This window comes from Leucoraja erinacea, chromosome 21 (assembly GCF_028641065.1).
Source record: "Leucoraja erinacea ecotype New England chromosome 21, Leri_hhj_1, whole genome shotgun sequence".
NCBI lineage: Eukaryota > Metazoa > Chordata > Chondrichthyes > Rajiformes > Rajidae > Leucoraja > Leucoraja erinaceus.
Window position 1 is genome coordinate 12,773,273 of NC_073397.1, and position 22,281 is coordinate 12,795,553.

At 40.7% G+C, this 22,281-nt stretch overlaps 1 protein-coding gene across 5 annotated transcripts in view; it reads left to right on the forward strand.

Moving 5' to 3' along the window:
• The window catches only part of LOC129707261 (nuclear receptor coactivator 3-like), a 196,160-nt gene that overhangs the window by 148,075 nt on the left and 25,804 nt on the right, over positions 1 to 22,281 (forward strand). For all 5 annotated transcript variants that reach the window (XM_055652168.1, XM_055652169.1, XM_055652172.1 and 2 more), the window contains 8 exons: positions 4,356 to 4,528; positions 6,500 to 6,600; positions 7,502 to 7,676; positions 9,612 to 9,800; positions 11,742 to 11,846; positions 13,823 to 13,963; positions 14,978 to 15,125; positions 17,807 to 19,121. In XM_055652168.1, coding sequence (XP_055508143.1) covers positions 4,356 to 4,528; positions 6,500 to 6,600; positions 7,502 to 7,676; positions 9,612 to 9,800; positions 11,742 to 11,846; positions 13,823 to 13,963; positions 14,978 to 15,125; positions 17,807 to 19,121 — 2,347 coding nt within the window. The remainder of the gene's footprint in view (positions 1 to 4,355; positions 4,529 to 6,499; positions 6,601 to 7,501; positions 7,677 to 9,611; positions 9,801 to 11,741; positions 11,847 to 13,822; positions 13,964 to 14,977; positions 15,126 to 17,806; positions 19,122 to 22,281) is intronic.

Below are 22,281 nucleotides of genomic sequence, written 5' to 3' on the forward strand. Positions count from 1 at the left end.
TGTACGCCATACTCCAGAATTGGTCTCGCCAATGCCTTGTACAATTTTAACATTACATCCCAACTTCTATACTCAATGCTCTGATTTATAAAGGCTAGTATACCAAAAGCTTTCTTTACCACCCTATCTACATGAAATTCCACCTTCAGGGAACTATGCACAGTTATTCCTAGATCCCTCTGTTCAACCTGACACCCTGACACCCTTTAGTCTCTTTTTCATCTCTAGCCTTTGCCGTTTACTCCACCCTTTGCCTCGTTCATTTGGATTCAACTGTTGCTTGCGAGGCTTTGCACCACCCCATGCCCTTTTTCCAGATTACTCCTCGCTCTTCTCCAATTTCTGATCAAAAATGTTGTCTGCCCATACCTTCCACACGTACAACCTGACTCATAGAGTTCCTCCGGTACTTTGTGTTTTGTTCAAGATTCCAGCATATGTTGTGTGTGTCTCGCTCAATCAAAGTGATTATGACCTTGGGACTGTTCTCTATACCCGCCCATTTCATACAACTTAAACTGGAACCAAGGAGCTGCAGATGTTAGTTTACAAAATAAAGTGCTAGAGTCATTCAGTGGCTCGGGCAGCATCTCTAGTTTTCTCTGGCCGTTGTCCATCTGCCTATCATTAACCCCTCCGAGCTGTTGTTCACCTACCTGCCAGCTGAGACACACACACACACACACACACACACACACACACACACACACACACACACACACACACACACACACACACACACACACACACACACACACACACACACACACACACACACACACACACACACACACACACACACACACACACACACACACACACACACACACACACCTTCAAAACAAGCATTTAGCAACCAATTGTTAGTGTTCCATCACCAAAAAATGCTTAGAGCCGCCTTGAAGGCCTTCAAATGTACACTGTTAACTGTACACTTCATGATAATTCATTCAATCTTGAAGACTAACCAAATTGGTGTGTGGAGAGAGCTTTGAGTGCAACAAATCACAGAAACTTGATTTGCCTTGGGCGTCATTTCCACTTGAATTTCCATGATCTATTTTATTGGTTTGATGAATGTCTGGCAAGTTGCACTGAAAATCCATAGCAATCTAGTAGAAACCCCAGGCCACTAATGGTGAGTTGACGTAGATTTGAAAGTGAATTTGACAATTGCTTACGCAGTTGAAGTTGGACATTTGTGAGCATGTCAGTAAAATTAACATATTTCAATTCTGCAGGCTTTGCTGAAGAAATTGTGCAAAAAAAGTTTTATTTAATTTGTCTTGTGGCAATATGAGTGGGAAACGAAAGCTTCCATTTTCACAACACATTCTCTTCAAAATGGTATTACGAACATCACTGTACTTTAATTGGTACGAGTGACAATAAAAGACCTTTGACCTTTGAAACCTTTGAAAATGTCTGTTCATTGTAATATAGGAGATTGAGTCATTTTACATCTATCCATTAGAAATGTTTGTGAAATGAAAGTCCTTAAACTTCATGCAGTAAACACTTCTATTGCCAATTGAGGAAACATGGATATATGGGCACATTTTCCACTTTTGACTTTCACTATGTATACATTTGTTACAGATGTTTTTGTTTACATTCTTGTTGAGCATTTATGTGATGTTCTGAATTGTGAAGTTGCATTTATTTTGGTAGTTAAATGCCAGATGATTTATTTGTTAATCACTCCTAGAAAAAACCTGGTCTCCCTGTAAGGATCCCTTGCCTGCGCTGGATTTCTTGTTTTGGGGATTCCTGACTCCTAGATTTCTCTATTCCTGAAAAATTAATTGTCTCGGCTGCCATAATAATTTTCACACAAATGTAGGTTAGGTTGTCAAATAAAACTTCTGTGTAATGAATGTATGAAATCTGCATGTGTGTATGAAATCTGCACTAGTCTGTTCAACGTCTTGTCAAAAAAAGTTGTTTTGAAGCTACATAATTGAGTTTAAAGTTCAAATCTTACTACTTGTGAATTTTAAAGGCATTGCTCTGTTGCTAGTGGAAGCCAGTGGTGTGCTACCACCTGTAGGAGATCTGCAGTACTGGCACAAATGTTTTTTTTTGTGATTGTTGTTTTTTCTAAATGACATGCCAGAATTGCGTGTAAGACGTGACTAGTGATGAACACTGTAAACTATGTCAAAAGTGAATCTTTCAATTGTATAGTTGTACTGAGATTTCTTTGAGTAATTTGACTGGGCTGCTCTGTACATAATGGGGAATTGAGGTCCAAAAACATGCCCGTATTCATGTATTGATGCCTTCATTTTTAAAAATTCTGGATGTAATAAATCTTGTATTGTGCTGATCTGCAGAAAATAGCTGTAGTTGTAAATTGGGGTTTTTAATATGTCAAGATTATGGTGGAAACCATTCTTACAAACTTGTATAAGAGCCCGAGAAGAGACCGAATGCTGGAGTAGCCCGTAGACAAGATGGACAGGGACAGTGAAGTGAAGTTACAACAGGATCTAGATCAATGGGGAAAGTGGGCAAAATAATGACAAATAGAATTTAACTTGGTCAAGCGCAATATGATGCATTTTGGAAAGTTTAAGTCAGGTTCGGACATAAATAGTGAATGGCAGTGTGTGAAGTTGAACAGCGAGACCTTGGAGTACAAATGTATAGTTCCCTGAACATGTCAACGCAATAGGTAGGGCAGTGAGGACGGTATATAGAATGCTTGCCTTCTTCGGCCAAGGCATTATGTTGTCCAAAACGTTAGTTGGGCCCCACTTGGAGTATAGTCTGCAGTTCTAGTTCTGGTTGCCAAACAGCAGAAAATATGCAATTAAACCAGAGAGGTTACCGAAAAGATTCACAAGGATATTTCCTGGATTGACGAACTTGAGTTATATAGATAGATTGGGACTGTTTTCCCTGGAATGATCGTGGATGAGAGGTGACATAGTTGTAAATTATGAGACTTGGATAGGTTAGATGGCCTGATACTGTTTCCCAAGGTGGGGCACCTAAAACATGGAAACATAGAAAATAGGTGCAGGCGTAGGCCATTCGCCCCTTCGAGCCTGCACCGCCATTCAATATGATCATGGCTGATCATCCAACTCGGTATCCTGTACCTGCCTTCTCTCCATACCCCCTGATCCTTTTAGCCACAAGGGCCACATCTAACTCCCTCTTAAATATAGCCAATGAACTGGCCTCAATTACCTTCTGTGGCAGAGCATTCCACAGATTCACCACTCTCTGTGTGAAAATGTTTTTTTCTCATCTCGGTCCTAAAAGACTTCCCCCTTATCCTTAAACTGTGACCCCTTGTTCTGAACATCCCCAACATCGGGAACAATCTTCCTGTATCTAGCCTGTCCAACCCATAAGAATTTTGTAAGTTTCTATAAGATCCCCCCTCAATCTTCTAACTTCTAGCGAGTACAAGCCGAGTCTATCCAGTCTTTCTTCATATGAAAGTCCTGACATCCCAGGAATCAGTCTGGTGAGGTGAACCTTCTCCGTACTCCCTCTATGGCAAGAAACAAGAGGAGAGAGGGAAATGATATAAGGGAATCTGAGGCATACATTTTCAACAGAAAGAGTAGTTGTTAGAATCAGCTTCCAGAGGAAGCGGTGAAGGCTCGAATAGTAACGACATTTTAAGAATCACGTTAAGTCCTTGAATGACAAAGCCAAAGCAGAGGGATATAGAATTAATGTGGATAAATGGAATCCGTATAATTGGTAGGATGGTTGGCATTGAGTCGGCCGAAGGACATGTTTCTACGCTGTCTAACTTTGACTCGCACAGTTTATTCTATACTGATCAATCTTTAATGCTCTACAGCAGTCTTCCCGACAATATAAAAGTAAATTCATTATTTCTATACTAACATCTGGGTCTGAATGAAATTTATTTCAGGATCATTGACTAATGATTTATTATTTCACTGGCCTTTCAATAGCACTAGGGGATTTTCTGAAGTATACATTGGGAGCTTCACATGCAACTAAATCCTTTCAATTGACTACTTTCTTTGACAGTTCTTTTCTGCAAAAGTATTGTTATACCCCAAATTGACTGCCATTTGTATCGGCTACGATTTTGCTAAGTGATAAAAGATTGGGCTTTCAAACGCAAATTAGGTTAATTGACATTTGTACTCTGTCATGACTAGTTGGAAGGCTTCACATATCAGTCTTTTTTGTCTGTTCTGTGCAGTCTTGTTAATGTCAACTTTTTTTTTTTGTACAAAAAATGAATTTCAGATTGTGTAGATTATACAGAAAACTAAATATTGTTTACATTTTCTAAATATTAATTTGTCCGTAGTGATTATCAGAGTTTTCACCATCCTGTATAACTTGTTTGACAGTGTAAACTGCAGCATTGAAAAGCGTCGACGTGAGCAAGAGAGCAAATACATTGAGGAACTGGCTGAACTAATCTCAGCTAACCTAAGTGACATTGACAACTTCAATGTCAAACCTGATAAATGTGCAATCTTGAAAGAAACAGTGAGGCAGATTCGTCAGATAAAAGAGCAAGGTAATGTGATGTATTATAATCCTACTAAATATTAATGCAGAAAATCTGCAATAAATTGTGTCTGCCATTTTGTTTGATAATGCTACGATGAAGTATGTCAGAGCATTTTTCTATGTTAATAGATTATAAATTCCACACTTGACATTAATTATCTTGATGTAATAAAGTTGAAGCTAGGAGAAGAAGTGAGACAAATATTGAGAGACTTGTTGCTAACACCAAATCTCTCACCATTCCTGCATGTTTATCTATATTATTCATAAAATAAGTTCTCTGCTTGCAGTCTTTGTGGTCCCTCTAATGGTGTGGATGTGGGGACATTGGGATTGAAAAAGTGTTCTGTTGACAAATAATATATATATATGTGCTATTATCATTGTATGTTGTTGAGGACATTCACTTGGTGCAGTAACATTAAGAACCTGCATTGCTGATGCTGCAAGCCTTGAAATTGCAGCAAACTATATAACACATTTTTATTTTAATGTTAAAACTTTAATTACTAAAAACCTTTTGAATTTTAGCCAAAATATCTAAATTAAGACAAATGCAGGTTCCAGACTGCTACATAAAACTCCACTCAAGGATAGAGATTTTGCCCTGTCTGTTCTTTCAGAAAAAGATAGCCCTTTTGGATTTTTTAAAATGGAAAGGTGCTTTATTAATGCAATGCTTTACGTTGTTGTGGAATTGTATTGTAATGACCTCATTGGAGTTTGTTCAAAGTATTTGTTATGATGTGGAAAGACTTTCACCCCTCTAGTGGAGGATCTAGTGTTGGTGCATGCTGTGCAGGAAAACAGGAACTTTAGTTCAGTTTTATAGTTAGACGAAGCGCACAGTGAAATTATTTCTTGCAGGGACATAACAGGCCTGTAAACACATGCTCGAGGATAACATTTTTTTTTTTTTAAAGCAATAAATTAAAACCCCACTAATTGATTGGAAAACAGATTTGAGGCGCTTGATCAGCCATGATCTTGCTAAGTGATAAAGCAGGATTGAGAGGCAATTACAAAATTCTTAAGGGGTTGGACAGGCTAGATGCAGGAAGATTGTTCCCGATGTTGGGGAAGTCTAGAACAAGGGGTCACAGTTTAAGGATAAGGGGGAAATCTTTTAGGACCGAGATGAGGAAAACATTTTTCGCACAGAGAGTGGTGAATCTCTGGAATTCTCTGCCACAGAAGGTAATTGAGGCCAGTTCATTGGCTATATTTACGAGGGAGTTAGATGTGGCCCTTGTGGTTAAAGGGATCAGGGGGTATGGAGAGAAGGCAGGTACAGGATACTGAGTTGGATGATCAGCCATGATCATATTGAATGGCGGTGCAGGCTCGAAGGGCCGAATGGCCTACTCCTGCACCTATTTTCTATGTTTCTAAGTGTTCAATTTATGAAGTTAAGTAATCCTCAATCGAGCTTTAATTGCTGAAAGTATATTTTAATTGATCACCTGGTTAATTATTTATTCAAATCCTGATAAACGATCGAGAATGATAGAACAGTGTTGATATGTTCTTTAAATCCTGCCCTCATCTTCAAATATACCATTTTATTCCCCCAATTTCTTCCAAAACTCTATCATTCTGTGAATTTTACATTACTTTGATGCCAGCCAATTATGGAGTGATATAGCCTTTGATTATCACAATCTCAAAAAATCCTTCAATTTTTCATTCCGTTATCTTTATTAACTCCTCAAAATGTCATCTTGTTACCTTTTTTTCTCGGCATAATATTTTTCCCAGTATTTTCTTTTAAAATATGTTCTATAGGGTATAATTTAGACCATAGAGTTCTAAAACTAGTGTGCTTTAACTTTAACGCACAGTGATTTTGTTGTTTAGACATACTCGGTAGCTCTGTTCAGTTTTAGAATTTAAAATGCTGATTTAATAATGAACGTAGCTATGAAGCGAGAAGAGCGTTTTTACTTGTCTCTGTACAGTTAATTGTTTCTGTTCATAGGAAAAGCGTCTTCAAATGAAGATGATGTCCAAAAAGCAGATGTTTCTTCAACAGGCCAAGGAGTTATTGATAAAGATTCATTGGGTCCCCTGTTGCTCAAGGTAATCTGATAATACACAATACTTTCTAATATTAATTTTCCATGTGACCAGTTCGCCAATGAAATGGAAGACCTCATGGATTGGTAGCTTTAGTTGTGTACAGGTCCTCGCCGAGTTACGATATAGTTCTTGAGAAACAAGGAGCTGCAGATGCTGGTTTACAAAAAAAAGACACATTTTTGGAGTGATCGTTCCGGTCGAGACCCTTCTTCAGAGTGTCTGAAGAAGTGTCCTGACCCCAAATGTCACCGATCCATGTTCTCTAGAGATGTTGCCGAACCTGCTGAGTTACTCCAGCACTTTGTACTCTTTTCTGTTCTTGAGAACTGTTTTTAATCCGAACAGTTCGCAACTCGGAGAGGGCAGCTACAAACAGAGTTCCCACACAGCAGGTCTGGAGGTGACTTGTCTAATAGGGATAGATAATCTGGAGAAGCATTCAAAATCTAATTTTACCACTCTTAATAATGAAGCTGATATTAACAATTTTTGATGGAGCTTATCACGTGCTAATAATGAGATTCTTTTGAAAGATTTTTCTGCAGTATGTTTTTAATGATATTGAAGCCTAAATGGTGTGACACGGATAGATTTTGCAAGATAAACATCAAAGTGTTTAACTTGAATATATTCTATTTGGCTTGGACATGGCAACATTTTAGCTAATGTCAAAAACAATCATCTGTAGCCCCGCCAAATCCAACCCGCTGGTCTCCCAAATGTGTGTTAGTATGTATAGACTGTGCACAAGTCACCCATTCGTAAACTGGGGGATGACCAGATTTTAAGAGAATATTTAAAGTCTTTGAATTGTATTGCACATTCAACATGTATGTCTTAATCTGACGAACAATCCTGCACACATTTTGCTCAGTGAGACATGGTCTATTTGTGGTTGCAGGCCCTGGATGGCTTTCTGTTTGTGGTTAATCGAGATGGAAACATTGTTTTTGTGTCCGAAAACGTTACCCAGTACCTTCAGTACAAACAGGAGGAGCTCATGAACACTAGTGTGTATAATATCCTTCATCAAGAGGACCGTGATGAATTTCTTCGAAATTTGCCGAAATCAACAGGTAGGAAAACCGTTAAAAAATGGTGAAATTTCGAGGCAGTGCACTCGTTTAGTTGCGAGCATTTTAAGATGACGGAGTAGTACGTGAGGGTCCTCGTTCCCTCAAGTATCATAACTCTGTCTTCCTTGGTCTGTTAAAATTGGTGATTTTATTTCAAATGAATTTCACAATTATAATAATGCACTTAAGGCATTATGTTGATTACATGTGGATGTTCAGGGAAAATAAATTATACCTGGCCCACCACGGTATCTGATTTATTATATTCGTGGATTTATGAATACCACATGGCAAGGCAGTAGAAACACAAAAATAGATGAGGGGTGGGAAGAGGTGGTGGTATAGGATTGAGAGAGCTACCATCTCTGACTAGAAGGCGTGAGAAATTTGTACTGGTGTTTATGACTGAAGGAAGGCTAGAAGAAAGAAAGGATGCATGATTTTTCATATTGCTGACTCAATTTCTTCACATTCACACTGGGAGAAAGTTTTTTCGTACACTTATGCACGATTGAAGAAAACCTTTCGATCAGTGTGCTTGCAAAACTTTTAGTGTATGAGAAAGAATGTCTCTGAATCTAGGTATCTAGAATGATCTAGATTTTCCAGTGAATGGTTGCTGTTTATGTATGATGCATGACATAGAAATGGGCTGATTGGCCTGTTCATCACTCAAGAGTCCTGCTGTCTTTTTTCATTTTAACCGTTGATAGTAACTCTCTGCTCTCGTCTCCTTCATATGTTTGTCTACCCTCCCTTTAAATGTACTTTTGGTGACTGCCTCCAATCATGTTGTTCCCCATGAGTGAACCCATTCTTTGTTTCCATTCTATCATAGGCTTTCATCATTCAACTCTCTCACCTCTTAACTGTGTTTTGTGGTTTTTGTTTTGTGTGCAAACTGAGGTTTGTAGGGTAATTGGCTTGGTAAATGTAAAAGTTGTTCGTAGTGTGTGTAGGATAGTGTTAATGTGCTGGGATCGCTGGTTGGTGCGAACCCGGTGGGTCGAAGGGTCTGTTTCCGTGCTGTATCTCAAACTAAACTAAACTATAAAGATATCCAGTCTGGTAACCCTTTACTGACTTAAATATCCTTGCATTTCTGGTATTATTTGAATAAATCCTCTCTGCACACTCTCTATTGCCTTTTTATCCATTTTACTATGTGATGACCAGGGTTAAACACACTACTCCTTCAATCATCTAACCAAGGTTTGATGTAGAGTAAAGGGCCTGTCCCACTTGGGTGTCATTTGTGCTACAGGCCGGTAGTGAATGATGCGCGACAGTCATCTAGCAGTTCGACAGTCATGCGCCAAGTGCTCTTGAGGGCCCTGCTTCATTTGGGAGCCATTTGCGATGTCGTTCGTATTTAGTCCGATCTCTGTGGCAAGGATTTTCCCAGTGAAAAAATTTCAAAACTACGTGCGCTTTATACCCAGGTGGTCACGTGGTGCAGCGCTCAAATGGTGTGCCGACGGTGCATGGTTACGGATGTTGACATGGTGACACATAATAAATTAGCATCGGCAATGTTTGTGTGTAACCATGCGTCACCACGCGCTACACGTACGTGGTCAGTACGTCAGCGTATGCCATCAGTATGTCAGAGTGCACAAGGGGTACGTCGTGCAGGTGGCGTGAGAGGATTTTGAGCATTCCAAAATCCTGGGGTGCAGTGCGTTATCGCGCATCACTGCATACGCCACCACGCCTCACCGCACGCCATGCGTGCATCACAATGTGCCAAACAATTTTTAGGATGTCGCGTAAAAGACGTGCAAATGACGCCCAAGTGGGACTGGCCCTTAATAAGGAGCTGGCATCTTTAACCTGTTAACAGGTTTGCAAGCATATCTTGATGCAATTTGCTCATGCATGTTCAGATTGTCTCTGATCAGTTGGTGTTCATGATCTGCATTCATGTTTCCTCAGTGAACGGAGTTTCTTGGGCAAATGAAACACAGAGGCAGAAGAGCCACACATTCAATTGTCGAATGCTAGTGCAGATTCCTTATGATTCTTTGGAGGAGTCTAATGGAAATCACGAACCACGTCAGAAATATGAAACCATGCAGTGCTTTGCACTCTCTCAGCCCAAGGCTGTAACTGAAGAGGGTGAAGGTAAGATCCTTGTATGTTCAGCATATAATATTTCAACGTGGAAGATGAAATTCAAGTGGGTGTCATGAGGTGAATTTGTCATAATGTTCTTTGCATTAGTTGTGGGTGAATTAGACTTCTCTATGAATTAATTTACTTCGGCCAGTTTCTACATTGTTGTGTGGATTGTTTGGTTCTTCGGTCCTGTAATTTTATTCTTGTACCCTTTTAAGCATTACATCAAGTACATCAAGATTCATGATGGCGGCGTTGGCTTAACAGCTGCGGCCCACCTGCAGTCCGTCTGTTTTTTTTTCTTTCTTTTTGTTCCTTGTCATGTTTTAGTTAATTATTAAGTTGTGTATGTGTGTGGGTGGGGTGGGAGAAACATGCTTTGGTCTCTTCCTTCGGGGGATGCGACTTTTTCTTCGGTCGTATTCCCTGTCCCCGTCTGCGCCGAGGCCTAATGGCGGAGCTGGCAGCATCGGAGCTGTAGCAGCGGCAGCAGCAGCGGAGACCTGACTCGGCCCCGAAGCTGGGGGCAGCAGCACGGAGACCCTTCGGCCCCGAAGCTGTGGCGGCGGCAGCAGCAGCCCCGTCTGCGCCTCGGCCCCGAAGCTTTCGGAGCAGGCAGCATCGCAGACACCGACTCGGCCCCGAAGCTGTGGCGGCAGCAGCAGCAGCGGAGACCTGACTCGGCCCCGAAGCTGTGGCGGCAGCGGCAGCAGCAGCGGAGACCCGACTCGGCTCCGAAGCTGTGGCGGCAGCAGCAGCAGCAGCAGCGGTAGCGGAGGACCCGACTCGGCCCCGAAGCTGGAGCTGCGGCGGCAGCCGCGACCACTCGGCCGCGGAGCTGTTGAACTGTCACCTCGGCGCAGAGGGAGAACAAAGAGGGAAGAGACAGAGACTTTAAGATTTTGCCTTCCACCACAGTGAGGAGGTGTTTGGTGAACTCACTGTGGTGGATGTTAAATTTGTGTTGATTGTGTGTTTTTGTCATTTTTTTAATTGTATGTACGACTGCAGGGGAACAAAATTTCGTTCAGACCGATAGGTCTGAATGATAATAAACAAATCTAATCTAATCTAATCTAAATGGTCTGGAATCTTATGATTCTGGCCCTGGTAGTGATTTTTAGGTATTATACTTTCATTTTCTAATATATTTTAATTTTATACCGAAACATTTCAAGGTCACAAGCTCCTTATTTTTTCCTCTCTCTTTCTTCCAAACCATCGTTTGCAATTTTTTTTTTCAGTAGCTCAACCTGAACTAGTTGCTTACTTAAGTCAAATTGTCCTTTATTGCAACTCAATCATCCATCCAAACTGGCAGTTCTAATTACTGCACTTTATTGTAGATTAAATACAATATCAATCAATCAATAAATTGACAATTATCATTCTTATTGCTTGGTGACAACAATTGTGAGAGAAATGGGAATATTAAGATAACTAAAAATTTGGGGAATGTGGAAAAGATACCACCGCTGAATGTTGTGCTATCCTCATTCAATGCTCATTTATATGCAGCGTCACAGATTTCGGCATTTAATTTCCCTTCCCCGAGTTCTGCAATATGTGACCAAAGACAAAACCACTCCAAGCTGAGTTGAGATTATCTAACTTTGCACGCACTTAGGTTTTCAATTGGCAAGATTCTTTAACTAATTGGACTCCAAACAAGCTTCATCGAGGATACGAATGACCTAATTTCTTAATCTGAATGCAAACTCATTAAACCTATTTGTCGACTAATTAGTTTTATTATACCAGCTGTAAAGATCTGCTGTCTCAAAGGAATGATTGTACAAGAAGACTTTTACCCATTTATTTTGACCTGTTACTGACTGTCATTTGCCAGGGAAGTAAATATGATGAAATAAAATTTATTGGTAAAGAATATTTGAGTTGATTATTAACATGGAAAGTGGAACTGAAGACTGATTTTTGTTGCTCCAGATCTTCAGTCCTGTATGATTTGCGTTGCAAGACGGATTACACCAGTGGAACGATCACAGTTCCCCACCAGTCCTGAAAGCTTTGTCACAAGACATGACATAACAGGTGAGTGTTGTGGGAAATCAAACCTAATATAAAAAAAGGTCTACCATGCCTCTAACCCAGTGCCCTCCATAATGTTTGGGACAAAGACCCGTCATTTATTTATTTGCTTCTGTACGCCACAATTTGGAAGTTGTAATAGAAAAAAATCACGTGTGGTTAAAGTGCACATTGTCAGATATTAATAAAGGCCATTTTTATACATTTTGGTTTCACCATGTAGAAATCCTTTTCACACCATTCATCACTTTGCTCCAGTTGATTGAGACGCACAAGTGGCATGTGACCTACCCTGTTCTCGCATCTGCCTCCCCCGTCCCAAAACCAAACTAAATCGCAACGTACAACTTGGGAAATACAATATTGTTTGAGGCATAAACATCACATTTAGTAGGAACAGACAATGCGCATTTACCCGATCGATTCCTCTCAAGATTTTATCCACCTCCATAAGATCAATTGTTGCACACATTTGTTTCCCCAACTCATTTGCTGAGCATCTTCACTCACTGCCTTCCAATTGAGTCTCAATTGTTGAACTTGAGCTAGCGCAACAAAATAAATATGTTTCTAAATCTATTCAACCAAGCCACACCACAATGTACAACTTGGGAACTACTGTATTGTGTGAAAGGCATAACAATCAAACAGTGACACCATGATTTTTGATGTAGCCTCATAATCAGATTAATGTCACAGTCTTTATCTAAGACTGGCGGCGACTGTGGAGGCCTCAATAGGCCCGACTTTGGGTGGACAAGAGGATGGGGACAGGACTTTGTGCCTTCTCCCACAGTGGGAATCACTGTGGGGGGATGTTTTATGTTTGGTGTTTAATTTCTTCATGAATACTATGTTGTATTTTTATTAGTGTGCTGCAAGGACATCTGAATTTCCCCTGAATAAGGGGATTAATAAAGTCTAATCTAATTTATCAATCTCTTTAAATATGAATTGGCTTGATATTGTCGACGTAAAACACTCATTGATGGAGAATTGGAACTTTTAGAATATTTTAATATCTTAAAGAAGCCTTAGATAAATAGAATTTGCCTTCATTTTATGTGATGTGGACATCATAGCAAAGCCAGCATTCATAACTAACCCATCACAAAACCAGTCTCCCGAACCTCCCTTGACGCTACTCCTCACGTTGCCTTGGGAAAGCAGTCAAAGTAATCGAGGACCATTTCTACTCTGGTAATTTCTTCCTCTTCCCTCTTCCATCAGGCAGAAGGTACAACATACCACCAGATACAGGAACAGACTCTTTCTTTCTGTTATCAGACTATCGAATGGATCTCCCATAAACTAAGGGTGTAGCCCCAATCTCCAAACTTGCACTGTTGTGGCCCCTATACTTTTTTGTTTTTTGCACATTCTCTGTAGCTATAAGAATATATTCTGCATTCTGGTTATTTTCTCTCCTTGTATTACATGTATTTGTGTATAGCTTGATAGTATTCGTATGGTTTAATTTGACTGGAAAGCAAGCAAAACTATGTTTTTTTATGACAATCATAATACTAATAACTGCCCTTTGCAAAGTTATTGTGCACCATTCACGTCACTGCTGCAGACCTAATGAAGATAATCCTACATTATTTGCGAGTTCCAGTGCATGAAACCAGTGAAAATGAAGGAATGATGTTATGTTTCCATGCATCAAGATGGTGTGCAAATTTGAAGGGAAACCTAGAAATGATAGTCTCCGTACATCTTTTTTGTGAACCAACATCTGCAGCTCCTTGTATCCCATTGAGTTCCCATTCATCTACTATTTATCTATTGTTCTTGTCATTGAGTGGCAGATTGGCAGATTGTAAGCTGGTGATTATTTGGTATTCAGTACGCTCTAGACACAGTGACCGAGCAACTGTATATTTAGTAGTGCATGTTGACCAAAAGCCTTTTGTTACTTTCCCTGTTCCAATTTTAAAATTGATTTATATGAAGTTCCTTTTCCCTTTTATTTCTAGGCAAGATAACTTCAATCGATCCAAGTTCCCTGCGTGCCTCGATGAAGCCAGGTTGGGAAGATCTTGTGAGGAGATGCATTCAGAGGTTCTTTCACCATAATGATGGACAACCATGGTCACTGAAAAGACATTACCAAGAAGGTGAAGTGCTCTTTCATGCATTAGCTGAGAAATGAATGGTTGTTGGATTGTGAAGAGTAGTTGAGTGCATACGGATATTCCAAAGGAGAGTTGAGAATTTTATTGAGATGGATGTTAGAAACAAGGCATGTCTTCAACCATAGTTTCATAACAAAAACATAATTGAAGCTCAAAGATGGTGCTGTTTTAGAAACTACTAATACTCTTTTAACTCTTATCTGCACTCTGTTTCCTTTCTCTTTTATTAAACTACCTGTTGTACTTGTGTATGGTATGATTGTCCTCATGCATGGTATGATTTGCCTGGATAGCATGCAAACCCAAATGTTTCCCTGTATTTAGGTACACGTGACAATAATAAACTAATAATAGAAGCTGCATTGAAGCTAAATGCTCTCTGTTATTCTGGTCCACGACTTCACTGGCACATAACAAAGTCTGATTAATGATCTTTTCCCTATTGTTGATTAATTAATCATATCTTATTGCCTTTAAGCTGTGGAGCTGCAAATTGTACTAGTAGCTTGCCCATCTTGATGGGGATGTGGTTGGTGCTATTTATTCAAACCTGTTCACCTTAGCGCTTTGCTAAGTGCTTGATATGTTATGACATGCACAGTGAATTTTAACAATATTTAATTAATTGAACCTAGAGCCAATTAAAGATCATTGGATTAATTATTTTAGCATGTGCTGAGTGTGTTTTTATGATTTAAAATGCATTATTACTAAAAAATTTATAAAACGAGGGTGGCTGGTGCTTCCTAAATTTAAAGCAATATATCCTCTTTAAGGAAAGATATACACGGGTGTAATTTATCCACATCCATGATACCACTTTAACGTCTGCTTAAAAAAACATACAAAAATAAATGTGAAGTAACAAACTGTAAAAAGAAAAATTAAAAAAATGCAGAGATTCAGTTGCATTGGTGGTTCTTCAATTTAATAAAATGTAAAATTGATGGTGCCTGTTCATTTGTACGATAACATTATTTTTCTCATCCTATCTAGCCATGATGCAAGGCCAAGCAGAGAGTCCGTTGTATCGGTTTTCCTTGTCAGATGGCACTATTGTCACTGCACAAACCAAGACCAAGCTATTGCGCAATCCAGCATCCAATGAAACCCTTGGCTTTGGCTCCACACATCTGCTTCAAAGGTACAGGAAAGCAAGTCTTAGTTAAGTTAGAAACTGCAGTTGTTTGTAGATATGCATCCACTGGCCCATACATATGATCTAGAGTGGAGTTTTAAGGACCTGTTGTGGTTTAAATTAATTAAAGTGGCATGTGGTAAATAATGAAGTCTGGTCACATATAATACATCTGAAATGGGACTGGAGTCACTGGAGCCAAACTTTGGAATAGAACGTATACTTTGCTATGTCCTGCATATGTGACCAAGGATGAATTCCACCCCAGATGTGTAATTGAATTTTAATCTTTGAGTGAGAATTGAGAGTTTTTGCTGTAGCTTCAAGCTTCAGTGCTATATTTATTGTCCAGTTGGGTGTCAAGCATCATGGTATGTATGCAAACTCCACTTTTGAGCAGAGCATTTTTTTGTTGTTGAAATTAGCACAGATCAGTTTTGTTTTCAGCGATCCCTTTCTTTGAATCAATGACCATTAAGAAGCCTAATTAGGCGACTGCAGGACACTATGCGCTCGCCACATGGTCGCCACATGTCTGCGGGTGGTTGCCGGGTAGTCGCTTCCATGATCGTGAGGAGTTCCCGCATTCTGGGAACTAGTCGCGGCTTCATTATGGTCACCGCAAATTCATTAGGCTATTTCTTGTGATGGCACAGTGGGGGCAGTGGAAGAGTTGCTGCCTACAGCTCCAGAGACCTGGGTTTCATCCTAACTACGGGTGCTGTCTGTACGGAGTTTGTACGTTCTCCCTGTGACCGTGTGGGCTTTTTTTGAGTGCTCCAGTTTCCTCCCATATTTCAAAGGTGTACAGGTTTGTAGGTTAATTGTAAATTGTAAATTGGCCCTAGTGCGTGTGTGGGATAGTGTGAGTGTACGGGGTGGCGCGGACCCCGGTGATCTGAACGGTCTGTTTCCACTGTGTCTCTCTGAAGTAAAGTAAAGCCTAAATTAAAGAAGGTTGTCCCACCAAAAGAGACTGAATGCTTTGAGCCTGTATTCCATAAAGTTTAAAATAATGAAAGGTGAACTTATTCAAACATATAAGACCCTAATTGGCCTGTCCCACTTTGGCGACTTTTTAGGCGACTGCAGGAGACCCTGCGGTCGCCACATGTTCGCGGGTGGTTGCCGGGGAGTCGCCTTCATGGTCGTGAGGAGTTCCCGCATTCTGGGAACTAGTCGTGGCTTCATTATGGTCGCCGTGGATTTTTTTTAACATTTTACGTGACCCTTCTCGTATGCAGTGCTTTCACCGTCTTAATTACAGCGCCAACCTTCTGTTCATCGCAGTGTGTGTCTGTATCACGTTAGCTTTACATCGTGTGAATTTCACTCAGACAGCGCTCCCTCCGCTTGCCCTGTCCCCCGCTTGACAGTCGCCCGCAGTCGCCTGCAAAATCGCCTAAGCGGGACAGGCCCATAACTCATGTACACAGCATGCCATATGGGCAGTTACTTTGTATCTCGTCATGGATAATATACTTAACCTATTTTGTGTTTTGCTTGCACTCAGCATTAATTTATCTTGGTTGATTCTGTAAAGGATTTGGGTTTCTACAATAATAGCCTACACAATTAGGTTTATATGAGATTTATGCTATTAGCTATTAACTTAATTGTCATTTTCAGTTCCTGCATTAGATTGCAGTTTGAGCATTTAATAGGCAATTATAAAGAATCACATTTTCTTTTGATTTTATGACATGTATGACTTTTCAATGTTTACTAAATTGAGGGCATGAGTAAAGCACTTGGTGTGTCTTTTTTTTCTAGCTGGGCAGAGTCTAAAATTGGAGGGTGCAGGTTTAAAGCGAGTGTGGAGAGGTGTAAATGAAATCTGAGGGGCATGTTTTTCCACATTCAGAGATAGTGTTGTTCTGCCATAGGAAGAGGTAACAACAAATACAATGTTGAAAAGACCTGAAAAATCGCCAAAGCGGGACAGGCCCATAACCCCCCTTCCCCACCATTAATCTAGTCAACAACATCCCCCACATCTGAGTCCCGCAAAAAATGTGGCACCCAGGCCAGGTGAGGCAGCTGATGCAACCTTATCGAGACTTCCGTGCCAATTGATGGGTCGAATTTGCCCCTTGGGGCCGGGGCTAGTAGATCGGTTCTTGTAGCCAACTTCTGTGGCCAACTGGCGAGTGGAATTTGGCGCCTGTGGCCGGGGCTCTGGAACCTGCTGAATTTATCACCCACTGACCGGAATCAGTTGTCTTATTCCCATAGTTTACTTCTGCAGCCGACTTTGTGGGCCTGTATACCGGCCCCCCAAGGCCATGACCTCTGTTGGTCTGGCTAAATGGAAAATTCAGGAAGGCTCTGCAACCAAGGGTGCTGGAAAATCGGTGATGGGCCTATACTTGAATAGAAAAAGAGTGGAACTATATGGGCCTAATCCAGGCAAATGCAACAAGCATGGATGGGCGTCTCTGTTGGCCGGGCAAATGGGCCCGAAGAGCCTGTTTCTGTGCTTAAGTCCATGGGTCTAACCATATCAGTAGAGATGAGTGATATATCTGTTCAGATATTCAAAATGTCTGTAGAAATCATTGTTAATTGAATAACATAGAGTTATTGTCAAAATGGGAATTCCCTGCTTGGGTCTTTGTCTTCACAGTGAAGGCATGTTAAAATGTTGATATTGGCTCTTATCTCCAGTAATCTTGTCTTACCCGCAGGGAACAGAATGGTTGCAGGTTGAATCAAAATAACATGGGGCAAGAAATGATGAAGACGCTTGCCACAGCAAATGCAAACTCAACGGGCAACATGAATATGTCATCAGGGGGAACAGGACAAGGGATGCCAGTTCAAAACAGCATGGCCTATGGTACAAATAGCATGAATGACCCCAGTTCTATGGGGCAAATGGGAAGATTTGGTGCAGGAAGTGGGACTACAAGTGCAATGAACCTCGGGCCAAGCATGCAGGCACCTGGTTTACAGGGTAATAACTATGCACTCACCATGAACAGCCCCCCACACAGCAGCCCTGGAGTGAACACCACCCAGCAGAACTTGATGCTTTCACCAAGGCATCGACTAAGTCCGCGAATGGGACCTGGTCAATATTCTTCAGCTGGTGGGATTCAATCACCAGTGGGACATGTAAACAGCACAGGAAATAGCACCTTCTCCAGCAGTTCCCTCAATGCACTTCAAGCCATTAGTGAAGGATTAGGAGTTTCACTCCTATCATCGCTGTCGTCACCTGGTCAGAAATTGGAATCTTCCCCGAATGTGAGTTTGATCCAGCAACCAAAGATGGGCGGCATGGATATAAAAGAATCTCCTGGCCTATATGGGGAACATAACCAAGTTGAGAGCACGGTGGGTCGACCAGAAAGTAGAGATGCTCATTCTGATCAGAAGAACATTAAGGAAAGTAATCTGAACCTTTTCAATAACAGTGACAATTTAGAGGGCCAAAGAAGATTCCATGAGAACAAAAACCATACCAAGCTTTTACAGTTGTTGACCTCTCCATCGGATGACATGGGGCTGACCTCATTAACTAACTCCAACTTGGATTCCAGTATTAAGGATTCCTCTGCGGGCATCACAAGTCCGACAGGAGTTTCCTCAACCTCGACTACAGCCGGAGCTGGTTCTGCTGCAACCGCTTTGCATGGCTCTTCTTTACAAGAGAAACACAAAATTTTGCATAAGCTGCTGAAGAATGGCAACTCTCCTGCTGAGGTGGCCAAGCTTACTGCAGAGGCTACAGGCAAAGAGTCATGTCAGGACTCTGGTAGCATGACACCAGTGGGCGATGCTATGATCAAGCAAGAACAGATGAGTCCAAAGAAGAAGGAGAATAATGCACTACTGCGCTACCTGTTGGATAAAGATGATCCAAAAGAACTAACTTTAAAGGACATTAAGCCCAAAATAGAAGGAATGGACAAAATGGATCCTTGCAATGCAGCAAAGATGTCTAGCTCAATACAAGTGAAAGAGGAAGTTCGTATCAAGACGGAACCAACTGATCAGGTAAGACTTAAAAATACTGTATTTTACTGCTGGAGAGATATTTCAGTGTTTATCAGCTGTAGCTGTGTTGTACTAATAAAATATGGATTGCTAATAGGGGTTGGTATTTGTTTAAGGAAGCTAAATAATGGAAGAATACACACAGAGTTCATGACAGGCAATGTTGTGTCTCCACGCCACATACTTTCATTTTTCCTCCATGCTACCGTTTTCTGTTGCAGCTGAATAGTTATAATAGTCAGGCTTTGGAAGAGTTTAACCCAACTTTCCTCATGCTCTGAACACATATATGCTAGTCATAGCGAACTGTTCCAATCTAATAGGTGGTAGAGGTAGGTGTTACCCCCTTAATCTTCCTTTCCATTCCTTTCCAATTTTGTCCTACTTTGTGATGCGACATAGTTTGGGAAATCACTATACAAAATGTCCGCTCTAAAGATTTAGATTGTTGTGCAAATGGTTGTTAACATTCAATTGTCACTTTGTCATAAGCAACAGGCTAATGTTTCTAGTTTCTCTCTCTGCATTATTTCCCCTAATTCTCTGGCTTCGTCTCCTGGAGATGTCATTTGCGGAGGTGTGACGTTTTTCTAGTGGGGCTGCAACTCAGAATTTCAATCAGAAAACACAATGTTGGAAGCAATGAATGCCTCATCTACAAAATATGATGAACCTAAGTACGTTGCATCTGATTCAGATAGCATGATAAATTCATGCTGTTTGCTCTTGGAGCAATTTCAGTACGCATCCAGACTTGTTGTTCATTTGCTTCATAAATAAGCATGAGACTCCATTTTCTCAACAATCTGTTAAGATTGTACATCTGTTAATCAGGGCCTCAGCAGTTGCTTTATTGCTGCATGGTTAGTGCACAGCACGGTAAATAATGGGTTATATACTGTTCGGGTGCTGTTCCGATTGCCTTAGTGCAGTCTTGTTATGTCTGGTATCCAAGGAAACAATTCCATTCCCCAATCTGCAGATTAATATGGAAGATCACAGGAAGAGTTGGCAATGCAGGCCAATGTCAACAGTGAATACATTTTCACGTCTCCTACCAACCATACTTTTATTCATGATTACTGCTAAAAGATGATCACCCCCATAAATCTCCTATCAATAATGTACTGGTAGGTTTCTACCTAATTCCAGGTTCTCTACGGCAACCTTGCACTTACCACTGAAAGCCTAACATCTATGTCTTCCAACTCACGCACACTATCAGTCCTTCAATTGTGATGGAGATATACCACACTCTTCTGGTTTGCAAGCTACAAATGTTCTAGATTCCCTCTTCCACTTGCACACCTCTCTCCTTGTTTTTAATTGAACTGTAGCCTGTCAGGGTAATAGTATAAAGGTGATAAGAGATTGAAAATAAACCACCATTTGTTATACCACTCTGACACCAGCTCAGCTGCTGACTGTGTGTACTTTTGAGGTTAGCTTAAAGGTATGTTTTGCACATAATGGGCTCCATGACACAGTAAGAATTGTCGGTGTAAGCTTACTGAATGGTGTGGCTTCATAGCTATTTACTGACAAGAAAACCAGTTTGATGACCTTGGACTATCCTTCAGAAAATGGCTGACGAGTATGCACAATGTTCTTTGCACACAGGCTTTTTGACAGAGCTGGCGATATCAGGGAGCGAAGAAGAGTCTCAAACCAATCTTGCTGAGACTCTTATGTAGAATTAGAATCCCATCTTTTCTGCTGTGGGAGTGATGAGCAACTTCATGAGCAATTGCAAATCCAATCAAAATTCATCACCTGAAGGTGCACTAGCAGAAGCCAGTCAACTCTGGTTACAGCAGTGGAAGCTCAGAATTCTGTGGGACCATCAAAATTAGAGAAATGCAACATAATTGTATGGCCCTGGCAATGCTGAGTCTCTCTGTTCCGAAGAAAACAATCCAAGATTGCTTAAACCTTCATTTTTAATTGATATCCTCTAAGCCAAGGAGCATCCTGATAAACCTCCTCTGCACCATCTCCAAAATCTCAACAACCTTTCTTTAGTTGATTGACCGGAACTACACCCAATACTCCAAATGCAGCCTAACCAAAATTTTATAAAGCTGTAACATTATTTCCTGACTCTTGTACTTGATGCCCGGACTGATGAAGGCAAGCATACCATACAACTTTGCTTACGGTATCTACTTGTACTGCTACTTTCATAGAGTTCCTAAAAAAATCAGTCAAGTTTAAAGTGTGACCTGTCCAGATAAAGCCTCACTGACTGTCCCCAATGAGAACATTATCTTCCAAATATGTGGAAATCCTATCCCTAAGAATCCTCTCCAACAGCTTGTCCACCACTTGCTCACCAGTCCATAATTTCCTAGATTATCCTTATTTTCTTTCTTAAACAAAGGATCAACATTGGGTTCTCTCCAGACCTGGTGGACATCGCCTCTGGCGGGAGACAACACAGAGATTTTCATCAAGACTTCAGTAATCTCCTCTTGCCTTTCTCAATAATTGTGGATTGATCCCATGGGGGCCCTGGGGATATACATCTTGTTATTCTTCAAGAGACCCAAAATAGACTCAAAATGCCTTACCATATTAGTACACCCCTGATCTCCCTGCCTTCCATGTCCTTCTCCTTGATGAATACCGATGCAACGTATTTGTATAGTATCTCGCCTACAATCTCTGAATCCAAGCATAAATTTCCTCCTTTATCCTATAATAGTCCTACCCTCTTGTATTTAATGAATGTGTAAACATCCTTGGGCTTCTCTTTAATCCGACTTGCCAATGACATTACATGGCTCCCTTCTGGCCCTTCTAATTCCTTGTTTGAGTTATTTCCTGCTTTCTTTATATTTCTCAAGGGCCCTGTCTGATTTCACCTTCCTAAATCCAGTTTTTTTTCCAGTTTGACCAACTTTACAATCCCTCTCTTCGTTCATTTTGTCTTATCTTGACCTCCATGTCTCTCCTGTGGAATATGCTGGTCTTGAACTCTGATCCGCTGGCCTTTAAATAACTCCCACACGTCTGATATGGACATACCCAACCACAACTGTTCCCAATTTACTCTCTTTAGCTCCTCTTTATTAAAGTTGTAATATGTCCTTCCGCAATTCAGTACTATCCCCCAAGGTTCAGACTTGTCCTTATTCATAACTATCTTAAGACTGTTCTC